The 12159-nt window shown below is 40.6% G+C and overlaps 1 protein-coding gene across 1 annotated transcript; it reads left to right on the forward strand.

Annotated features, from left to right (window-relative positions):
• The first annotated feature begins 997 nt into the window (after window positions 1–997).
• slc2a1c (solute carrier family 2 member 1c) lies at window positions 998–7399 on the forward strand. Its single transcript, XM_023396331.2, has 13 exons — window positions 998–1036; window positions 1339–1363; window positions 1485–1554; window positions 1718–1795; window positions 2164–2262; window positions 3392–3552; window positions 3641–3881; window positions 3968–4130; window positions 4383–4567; window positions 4818–4919; window positions 5253–5354; window positions 5592–5795; window positions 6343–7399. Exons 4-13 carry the CDS (start codon window positions 1781–1783, stop codon window positions 6520–6522), a joined length of 1452 nt encoding a protein of 483 aa, XP_023252099.1. The 5' UTR covers window positions 998–1036; window positions 1339–1363; window positions 1485–1554; window positions 1718–1780; the 3' UTR covers window positions 6523–7399.
• Window positions 7400–12159: the final 4760 nt, after the last annotated feature.

Here is a 12159-nt window from a genome sequence, read left to right on the forward strand (position 1 = left end):
TTTCCATGCTAACAACACATCCATGTACAAACAAAAAAACACACATAATCACCCTTATTATTAAGAACATGAATGACCGGATTATAATAATAACATACAAACACTCAACCCTTACTGCTCCATCGTTCCCCCTCATGTATCTGGATTTTGGAGAGGAGGAGGAGGTCAAAGAAGAGAGGGGAGTGTATGCACACACATATACGTCCTCCTGATACTGTCTGTTAAATCCTTGAGGCTCTAAATTGTCACAGCATTGTGTGATGGGTGTTGTCTTTTAGGACTGTCCTTGAAAGCACCACAGAGTGTCTCCGTCAGCGAACATCTTGACCCAACAAAGTACGGTTTGATTTATCTAAAAACATAATTTACATTACATTACACAGCAAGTTGGCTCGAAGAAATACAGGAAGTATTTCTCTTTAATACTCCAAAAGAAGAACATGTGTCAAAATGAGAACACCACCACAGAGGAAGATAGGCAATAACAAGACAGTTCCTAGAAAGACACTGGGAGATTCAAGGTCACCAGACACTCTTGAATTCTTCATTTTAGTGAGCATCATCACAGCACACAATTACACACACACACACACACACACACACACACACACACACACACACACACACAGCTAAAGCACGAGGCTGTGTTATTGCCAAAATGCCTATTCAGTACTACTCAGTTTAGCTGCGGCCTGGGAACAGCCGTGTTGTTAATTTAATGTTTGGATGTAGCTGGTAAACTGATCCTCAGTCAGTGAGAACTCAGGACGCTGATCAGCTGGTCCATGAGAACCAGAGGAGGCCCGAGGCTGCCATTCTGTCAGGCCTGCCCCAAATTCACCAGCTGGGTGTGACTTCATCACTGGACTCACTGGTTCTGTGTGTGTGTGTGTGTGTGTGTGTGTTTGTGTGTGTGTTTGTGTGTGTGTGTACAGTTTCCAGTGCTGGTGTTTGCATGTTCAGACAGGAAAATTTACACAGTCATATTTGAAACTCAGGGATGAAGACGGGATCATCGTGTGACTGAGGAACTGTGGTGAGAACTTGAAAAACTATGTAAAGATATAGATGTTAATATAGATAACAGTCAGTAAAGGTGTTTGTTTTTACTATTACATAATAATATATATAGGGATTTTAAGAATAAACCTGTCATCGTGTCCATTTTCAAACGCACTGATGAAACTAGGTAAATCCAGTTCACTCATGAAGTTTGATCACATTTTAATTTGCCTTTAATATGAATGTTAGAGAAGTTATCTCCTCACAGCAGCAACTAACTGGATTTCTTTCTTCTCTTTTTTTCACTTTTTGGATTTATATTTTCAACACGACAAGCAATTTGTTTTACTCCACAGCACAGGTAAGAAGAACAGCTGTACATTAAAAGCATATAATTTCACTGATTGATTTGATTTCTACAACGTTCTACAACATATTTGACATCTTTTCTCAAAAAACTAAAATCATTGTGTGCTGTGAAGCGTACAGGACATCGCTCCACCTGGATGGATGTTATTTGATGTCATGCTGCCGGGAGACTATAATAAAATTGTAATTTTAAAACACACACACAAAAAAAAAAAGATTTTACCTAACATACAGCAAGTCCATTAAATATTTAATATGTATGAAATCTTGTTGCTGTGTTAGCACATGTACAGTATCTCTGTGATCATACTCAGTCTAATTCTGGCATCATTTGGGTTTTTCACAGCAGAGAAAGTCAGAAGAAAATAAATGCACCTACATCTGGACGGAGTGACACTCACCCAAACAAATGGCGTCCCAGGAGGTTTGTTGTTTTAGCCATTTTTCTACAAATGAACACAGTCTGGCAGAAGGAGCCCTAACACTCACTTGTGGTAATTAAAATTCTGGACATCTTGTCAGTGTGTGAAAACACTGTGGTTCCTGCCACCCTTGACCTTAATAAATAGTGAGAGAGTCACTTATGTTGGGAGAGCCATGATGGGTCAGTGAGGTTGAGTCTGTACTGTAGATTTAAAAAAGTTGCATTCAAAACATCTTATTGTAGCTACTGTTCATTTAACTTTCGGTGGTTTCATTTTTGTTGAGAAAATAAGAAGGAGGAAGTTAGAGTGTTGTGAATCTGATATGAATAAGAATGACTTACATCACCCCGACACTGTTACTGCACAGAGCCATCTGACTGCCACGCTCCTGACCTCCATCCTGGCAGCGGTGCTGGGCTCCCTGCAGATTGGCTACCACACCGGCAACATCAATGCACCAGCCAAGGTGAGCAGGACACACAGGAGCTAAAGGGGGAACATGACATGATGTTGGTTGATACTGAAAACAACATTTGGCTTCAAAGAACTCTCTTCTATTTTTAGTGTTAAAATTATCTTTATGAATATACCGTCCATCAGTGTTGTAGTTCTGGAGTCCAGGACTCAGACTCAAGTCCAACTCGAGTTCTGCTTTTCAGGACTTGTGACTTGGACTTAAACACTGATGACTTGGACTTAGACTTGAGCGTTGACTCAAAAGTTGGAGACAAGGACTCCAACTATCATGTCACACACAGTAAATAAACTCCGTTTGCACTGGAACCCGTCTCTGAACTGGACTCAGACTCGACCTAGATGACTCAGACTTGGACTTGGGTCATTGGGACTCTACTTGTACTCGACTCGTGATCTTCTTTGGTGACTCGGATTCAAACACTTGGGACTCGAGACTCGGCTACACCACTGCTGTACATTAACATCCATCCCGACATGAAACCCATCAGTACCTGTCTCAATGAAAGAATACAAATTCCTACGTTGAAATAATGACTATATCTATCAAGACTTCGTGCAGGAGGTCTCGCAGAGCAATAATGGACTTTAAATGCAAGTGAAGTACAGAACTGCAGCACAGAGCGCCAGTATCAGCCCAGGTTATCATCCGTTCAGAGGGGAAGGCCGAAAAAGTTGCTGATGGCCAAACAAATATCTCACAGCCCAAATAAAACACTGAATGAACTTAATCTGCTGAAACCCTCCGGCTCAACTCCAGGCCTGGCTCCTCTGGGCTGGCAGAGGTTTGATTTTTAACAGGTTGACTAAACTTTTGCAATAAATGACTTTTTTAAATTTATTTTTAATTACTTTTGTTTGAATTTAGTCTTAAACAGACCTTCAGATTTTATACATTTCTCACGACACATTCAGTCGGAAATAATTAGTGCAACATAAAAGGTTTTTAATTCCAGATGGATTTAATGATTTAGATTATTGAATAAAATTTTCGATCAGAAACTTGTTTGGTTGTACGTTGAGAAAAAAAAAGCAGTTTTAAAGGTGAATTCCTCAATTTGAAGTTTTGCTTATCATGTATTTAGTGACGCAGATTGCCTCGCTTTACAATTGTTGTTCAGATCATCGAAGAGTTCTTCAACCACACCTGGAGAGCCAGACACAACCAGTCGATGCCAGATCACAGTCTGACTCTGCTGTGGTCCCTCTCCGTCAGCATTAAGGACTTTGGAGCCTTGCTTGGTTCTCTGGGAGTCAAATATGTAGCAGATTCTTATGGACGGTATGAAAATTATTATTTTTCTTAATATTTCCGTCATATTTTTTTTAACTTTTCTTGTGTTTGTCATTTCTCACATCTTCCCCTCCAGGCGTAACTCCATTCTAATAGTGAACTGTCTCTCCGTGGTGGGAGCATGTCTGATGTCCGCATCCAAAGCCTGCGAGTCATTTGAAGTTCTCATCCTGGGACGGCTGGTGTTCGGTCTGTTCTGCGGCCTGGTGATGACTCTTAATCCGCTGTACATCCAGGAAGTGTCCCCCACCAACCTGAGAGGCGCCTTTGCTACACTCAACCAGGTGTCCTTTGCCTCGGGCATCCTGGTGGGGATGGTGAGGAGTCAGAGATAAATGAAAAAGCAGTTTGAGGTTGTTGAGGAAGTGAAACTGTCAAACAGTCCTGAATTTGTTTGCTGCAGGTTGCTGGTCTGGAGACAGTGTTGGGTACAGAGCATTACTGGGCCATGATGCTGTCCCTGTCTCTCATCCCGGCCTTGACCCAGTACCTGGTCCTGCCTTTCTGCCCTGAGAGCCCTCGATACCTGCTCATCAACCGCGGAGAGGAGAGCAAGGCAGAGGCTGGTGGGTTGCACTGTCTCTGCAGTTTTCACATCACCGGTCACATTATTTCACTGGAGCTCCATCACGCAACAGTTAAATGTCCTCCTACAGCTCCATTGATTATTGAAAAGAGTTTCTGTATAGATGTCGCCAGTGATGACCTGAAGAAGCTTTATTACCAGTTTATGGATTCATGGCTGAATCAAAACATGAAAATGCTTTTAATGCACTCCAGTATCTCAGCTTCTTTATAGAAGGTGTTTTACCCCCCAGCCCTGCTGCGACTGAGAGGCAGAGCAGAGAAAGTGTTTGCTGAGCTGGAAGAGATGAAGGAAGAGGCCGCCCACACTCAGAGCGGTGTCACCATCCACGAGTTCTTCAAGAAGCGCAGCTACAAGCAGCCGATCATCATCGTCCTCATCATTAACTTAGGCAGCCAGCTGTCCGGATTCAACGCAGTGAGTCGCATGAAATGAGTTTTGAACAGTTTCACACAAGGCGAAGGTGGTACTCCTAAAATATTATTTGGTAAATTACTGGTAAAACATAAATAAAACAACGATACTCTCAGAGTGAAGCTCAGTTTTTTGCTGGCTCGCTCACTCTCTGATGAATATTCAGCCCAGCTCTCTGGTAAATCTATAAATTATTCAACCTCAGCACCAACCACCCACTAAATTAAAGTCAATTTCTGCTCTTTTCCTTCAGATCATCAATTATTCCACCAGAATGTTCCAGGCCAAGTTTGATGAGGCCAAATACCTGACTCTGGGTGTGGGGGCTGTCAATGTGACCTTCACTTTGGTAGCAGTAAGTACAAAATCTAGTTGTGAGCCTTTATAATTGCAGCTTCACATGTAATTGTAACAATATGATTGATATCATGATAAAAGGGCTGCTCAACAGAAACTCACAAGTCTGATCACTAAACTTTAAATCTATTTAATATATAAGGTGAATCACATTTTGTAGATTTTGCCACAAGCTGAACCCAAATGTTGGACTAAAGATAAAGTGTTGAATCTTCTGAGTCTTGAATGGTTTTACAGCCTGAACCACAACAGGTATAATGTTGCATTTTAATTCAAAAAAGCCGGATGAAATGTGAGCAGAGTCACCGCTGAGTTGTTTTTTCCTCTCCAGTTCTTCCTGATGGAAAGGGCAGGGAGGAGGAGATTGCTCCTGACTGGTTTCATCTCCATAGCAGTGTGCAATTTACTCATGACCATAGTCGATTCTGTCCTGGTGAGATCATTTTGCTCAGTGCAATTGTTATTTTCATTTGTGCAGGAAAAGTTGTATTGTAATATTGGATATGCACTAGATGTCCAACGTTTGATATTTATAGCATTCGCAGTTGAATTGTTAAAACACACTATGGTATCTTTTTGAGAACGGTTTGAAACTTAAGTCTAGTCTAATTTTCCTCTTAAACATTAACAAATACACAATGACGAAGAAACTCGTCTGTCCACCGTTCAGCACCTGGCCCCGGAGCTGCGGAGCCTGCAGGTCCTGCTGGTTTTCTGCCTGATTTCGGCCTATGAGCTGGGCCCTGGCCCCATCTCCTGGTTCATCGCGGCCGAGCTGTTCGACCAGCCTGGCAGACCCATCGCCATGGCCTTCACCAGCATGCTCAACTGGGGAGGGAAGTTTGTTCTGGCGCTCCTCTTTCCTCCATTACTGGTGGGTTTATAATGTTGGCCTGCATGCTGAGTGACCGAGCTAAACGTCAGGGGAAACTTTAGAGGTGGATTTCTTGTTTGCTTTTGCCAGTTCGCTTGCACCTCAGAGACACGGCTGTTGAATACAGACTATAAATCTGTTCAGTCTGTTATATACATATGAATCGACTATAAAAAAAAAGACATAAATCTGTTCAATGTTAAATATGTATAAATCTGTTTCTAAATCCTTTAAAATCAGGTTTAAATAATAGTGAGTAAATTAACAGTTAACCAGGGAAACATCTGTTTGAACAGCAGAGACTGCAGCCAACCTGAAACTAAGACCAATGAACCAAATAAAACAACCTTGTTGTTTTTCTCCTTTCTTGTTTTAAAGCTCTTCTTTCTTCTCTTTTTCTTCTTTTACTTCTTACTCTGAGATTCTGTGTTGTTTCACATGGTATGATTGTGCTGCAGTTTGGGCCAGAATTTAGATCTACTGTTTGATATACAAAGGTCAAATTCCCTGCTTAAAGGAATTCTTGTGGTGTCTCTTCCACAAACAGAAAGTCTGCGGTGAGTACATCTACCTCCTCTTCATGATCGTGGCTCTGCTCGCCTTCACCTTCACCTGGATTCGCCTCCCTGAGACGAAGGGGCGCACATTCGATGACATTGCAGAGGAGTTCAGAGGAGCAGAGGGGATTCCTCTGCACAATAAGACTGGATTCAACACTTTCACCTGACAGACCTTTCCACCCTTACTAAATCTGCTCATAGTCATACTGTTAAAGGCTCAGTCCACCCCATTTACAACTGAAATATCTTACCAAATATTAGTGGTATGCAAGGATATTGTTTTTGGTTTTATTTGCGTAATTTAAAAAAAAAATGATAATAACTGTCCTCTTTACAGTTTGTGTGCCAAACCACAATATGATTTCTAGAGGGACATTTTAAAGCTCAGTGCACCAAAAACAAAATTGCACTCAGTAATTTGGGTGGACTGACCCTTTAACCGTCTTAATGGTGATCGCAAAGGACAAAATGCTGTTTATCCTCGAGGGTAACAGTGAGTCACAACATTAGGTCTGTGTGTGTCCTGAAGACGCTGACATGGACTCAGTTAACTTGGCTTTTCAACATTATTATGATTATCAGTTTGAAATCATTGATATTTATACTGCATATTTTAATGCATTTTGTAACCATTGTATTGTTATTTTGAAAAGCAAAGAGACCTTTTCGGGGGCAGACAGCGGACAATTTCCAAACGTTAAACAGTGAAAAAACTCTGCATCACCCAGGGGCTCACAGTAATTTACTTCGTTTAGTTTATGAGGACTAAAATTGGATTTGTTCTCTCCCTAGAGACCAAAGTTTGCAAAGGTTTATTTGACAGCTGGCTTTGTTTTTAACACAAATAGCGTTATGACGCACAGACCACAACATCATGGAAAATTTTCCCATGTGTCATAATTTTCATCCGAAATCCTGAGGATACTCATTTGTCTCACTGGGTTCAGTGGAAGAAAGGGTTTTTGGAGACGTTCCAGAAACGCTTGTTGATGTCACAACATTACATCACTGTCATTTTTGTAAATAAATATCCTGTTACGTCAAGATCTTTACTGACTTTTTATGAAACTGAATAATATCAGATGAAGGAAAAAAGACTGATTGACTGAGTTTATGAGATTAATTAGAATTTTTAAATTATTTTTATTAATGTTTTTGTGGTTTATCTTTAGAGTGATCTAATCATAGATCACACTTAAATGCAATAGTGTTAGTACGCTTGATCATATTAAACTAAATTATATAGTAACTGCACATAAATGTACCAGGTGAGTGTCAGGTGAAGCCAGCAGCTGTTCCTGATCCCCCCTCGAACCGGTCTCACCAATGAACAGTTTGAGCTTCCTGCCGCACAGACACAGCATCCTTCCTGTTCAATATTGGGTTGTGAAATCTCACATATCTCTGAACTGTGTACACTTGTAAGATGTCTGTGAAAACCAACCACAGCTGTGTGAATAAATATTTCATCCAATATGATCTACAGTGACTTGCAGAAACCGCACAGGGAGAGGAGCCAGGAGATCAGAGGACATGCTTGGGCTTTAAAACACCAGGGGGCGGAATCAAATTTAAATGTAAATGACTGTACTTGTGCTTTCAAAGCCGTCTAATAACTCATGACTCACAGTCTAAGTCTGGACTCAGATTCAGAGGAAAGGTTCGTCCCATGTTTGTTTTTATTTATTTTATTTCTGTCTCACTGCAAAAGTATGAGAACGGTGCCACCTACTGGTCCAAACTTTATAGGAGCTGTAAATGAAACTACAGTAGAACTGTGTCTTACAGCAAGAGCACTTTTTGGAGCTATATATGGCAACTTCTACGATCCATTTAAAAACTAAATACTGATGTCAACAGCATGAATAGCTGCAGTGCTTTCATGTGAGTCACCAATTCAGCTCTGTAAATCTGTAGCCATACTTGGCGCCTCCGTCTCGCTCGCAGCCACATTCAGTGCGTGGGAGAAGTCACCTTCAGTGACCTGCACGGACTCAAAGAGGAAACTGCCTTTTGTTTCTTTTTTTCAATTTAAAATATGTTCATTATTTTTCACACCAATCATGACAACAGCAGCCACAGCCACAGATATATTAAGTGCAAGTTAGTGATTCTTTTAAAGAACTAAATTATACTTACATATTACAAATACCTTTTGGGAGGAAAAAGGAAACAAAATACACAGCATGATGCTTTACATTGAACTCAACACATGAATTCTTAGCCTGAAATACTTTTATCACATGGTCCCAGATCAAACACACCTCTATCTTCATTGTAAAATCTAGCTCTAAAATCTAAAGTGTAGTGTGTTTGCCATTTCTCCCAACCGCTGATCATATGTGGGGACAGTGTCCAGCTTCTGCATTCGTAAAATTAACTTCTTTGCAGTTACTTTTCCAAACAAGACAGACATTTTTTTCTTATTTATTGACAGAAAATGAAGAGCTAGTTGCTCCAAGAATCACCATCATCGGATCTGTCTCCCAACGTTTCCCAAAAGCCCCAGGAAAACAGGGTGCTGCATGACCAGAAAGAATGTGTGAGATTACTAATCATAGATTTACACCGATTGCAAGAAGGTGAAACATCAGAAGAAAAAAAAAAACAGTGCAACTTTTCCTGGAAAATGTCATTTTGTTGAACAGCCAGTGAGTCACCACCAGCAGCTGTTCAGCTTCAGAGAAGACGGTAAATTTATGACTGAGTGAATGTGAACAGTATGTTGGTGTGGAAATGAGGGTCTATCACTTGATCTTCAACACTTCTATTCTGTCCATTTATGGTTTGAAATTTCTCGCTAAAACATTTATAGAATCTGAAATTGAACCTGAAAGTTAAAACTTCATCAGGTGTTAGTTTTTTTAGATGTTTGCTGGCACAGAAAGATCTTTCATGTTTTCTTCATCAAAAAAAAAAATCACTGACAAGCAGCTTTTTATTATAACTGACTGGAATTAGAGTTATTGCAGATAAGAGTGATTGACTGAAGGGGGAACTCTACCACTTACTATACTCAACATTACATAACACAAAGAACTAACACTCCCACCTGCAGCTGTTCATATTTTTGTCACTAAATGAGACTGTGTTAGTTTCTGCCTGACACAACATGGATATTATCATCAAACAAAACCTCCTCACACTGTCTGTCTGTTTGCTTTGGACTTCAGGTAATAAACAAGAGAATCAACCGAGGACTAAATGGATTTGTAAATAGAAATAAAAATGTACATTTTTATGTTTTTGTGTTCATTCAATTTTTTTGCTTTTATACCTAATAAGAGTTTATCATTTGAAATGGCAGTGATGTCAGAGAATAATAAGAGAATATAAGAGTTTGCATGTGTTAACATCTACTGTTGAACACACAGGTCCTACTGGTGGCAATGATGTCAACCAGACCCCCATACTGTGGAAGAACCAGGGTGAAAGTGCAAAGATGCATTGCAACTACACCAAGGGTGCTGCCTATTACCAGATGTACTGGTACAGACAGCTGCCAGGAAAAAACATGAAACCAATACTTTTCATTCCAAATGAAAAAGCTCAAAATGAACCTGATTTCGGAGAGGATAAATTTCCAGCCACTAAACCTGATGCTCAAAGTGGGACACTGACGGTAAAGAATCTGGAGCCTGGAGATCAATGCTTGTATTTCTGTGCCGTTAGTGAGCACAGTGATACAGACACACTTGGTAGATGAACAAAAACCCCAGTGTATTGCTAGCACACCTCTATCCCTCACTAATCAGTCTCATGTACTGTAGGGGGACCTCAAGCACCACAAATACTCCCAGCTACATCCTGATTCACTGAGAGGCTTTTGATACAGCTGCAGGATCAGGTGTAACACACTAGTGACACTCCCACCTACAACTCTTTATATCTCTGTGAATAACATGACAGTTATACATGAGCCTCAGACTGTGATAACATGGACGTGATCAAACACGACCCTGCAGCTTTTTCATATTTCTGCTTTGGATTAAATGTAAGTTAACCTTTTATTTTAGGGGTGGCTGTAGAGGGTTGAAGAGTGGTTTAGTTAAAATTCTCACTATCAATGTGTTGGACACAAGTTTTATTGATGGGAGTGATGTCAACCAGATCCCCATACTGTGGAAAGACAAGGGTGACAATGCAACAATGCACTGTAAACATAACAAGGATGCTAGATACTCCCAGATGTACTGGTACAGACAGCTGCCTGGAGAAACTATGGAACTAATTGTGTTCACAAAAACAGGTAAAAACGACTTTGGAGATTTCGACAAAAAGAAATTCTCAGCCACTAAACCTGGTGCTGAGAGCGGGACATTCACAGTGGAGAATCTGGAGCCTGGAGATCAAGGCTTGTATTTCTGTGCTGTGAATCAACACAGTGATACAGACACATGTGGCAGCTGAACAAAAATCCCACAGCACTTTTCACAACTGTTACCAAAACTATAATCTCCTGTACTGTAGGGGGACCTCGAGTACCACAGATTCTCCCAGTAACACTTCACACAATATGTGACACTCCCACCTGCCACTCTTCATATCTCTGTAACTAACTGACAGTTCTGTGTAAGACTCTGACTCTCTGAACATGGACATTATCAAACACGGTCTCGTCAGCTTGCTGCTATTTCTGCTCTGGATAAAAGGTAAAGTACAAAAAGATCAGCACACTGCATTACTGACTTCATCTTCTATTAGAAGGAACAAGCAAAACCTCAAATCACTGTAAATGTTCTGCTGTATGTGAGTTAAAACAAACTTTGGTAACCTTTACTGTCACACACAGGTCTGACTGATGGGAGTGACGTCCATCAGACTTCAACACTGTGGGAAACCAAGGGTGACAATGCAACAATAGAATGCAACCACACCAAGGGTGGTGGCTACGTATATATGTACTGGTACAGACAGCTGCCTGGAGAAAATATGGAACTAATTGTGTCTACAACAGCTGGTAACGATGATCATGACTTTGGAAAGTCCAGTAAAGAGAAATTCTCAGCCACTAAACCTAATGCTGAGAGCGGGACATTGATAGTGAAGAATCTGGAGCCTGGAGATCAAGGCTTGTATTTCTGTGCTGTGAGTGAACACAGTGATACAGACACATGTGGAAGCTGAACAAAAACCCTGTACTAAAGTCTCTCCTGATGTTATGTAATAACATGACAACATAGTTATTACTGTAACAAAGCCACAGCACTTTTCACAACTGTTACCAAAACTATAATCTCCTGTACTGTAGGGGGACCTCGAGTACCACAGATTCTCCCAGTTACACTTTGATTCATCAAGTTCAGTTTTATACAGCAGCTGACAGGTTCAGAGAACGTCACACAAGATTTGGACACACCCACCTGCAACTCTTTATATATCTGTCACTACCACTGACATTCCAGAGTCGAACCTTCAGAACATGGACATTATCGATCATGATCTCCTCATCTTATTTTCACTTCTGTTTTAGATGACAGGTAAAGTCGAGGAAAAAGCATCTTGCTGCATTAAAGTCTGCAAATACCATTATTTCAGGGCTGACAGCGGAAGGGAACAATAGTTTAAAAGCGGACAGATTTTCACATGTGGTAAACTTTACACTCACACACACAGGTCTAACTGATGGGAGTGATGTCACCCAGACCTTCATACTAAAGTGTCTTAGTGTTAGTGCAAATAAACCAAAGTGTCACCAGCAGGAGTGCTGTCAGTAAAAATCAAGAAACTCAAAAAATCATAAAGTAATCAATAAAATTAAGTCAAATTAAATAAAGAAAATAATAAAAGTCGGACATTACCCA

The sequence above is a fragment of the Seriola lalandi genome, unplaced genomic scaffold, assembly GCF_002814215.2.
Source record: "Seriola lalandi dorsalis isolate HSWRI2012SDOR001 ecotype SW California unplaced genomic scaffold, Sedor1 jcf7180002054976, whole genome shotgun sequence".
Taxonomy (NCBI): Eukaryota; Metazoa; Chordata; class Actinopteri; order Carangiformes; family Carangidae; genus Seriola; species Seriola lalandi.

Bases quoted from the DNA above. Each gene is read 5' to 3' on its own strand.
- slc2a1c (XM_023396331.2), top strand. The intron at 3,882-3,967 runs GTGAGGAGTCAG...TGTTTGCTGCAG, and splicing joins CGGGCATCCTGGTGGGGATG to GTTGCTGGTCTGGAGACAGT. The intron at 5,796-6,342 runs GTGGGTTTATAA...TTCCACAAACAG, and splicing joins TCCTCTTTCCTCCATTACTG to AAAGTCTGCGGTGAGTACAT.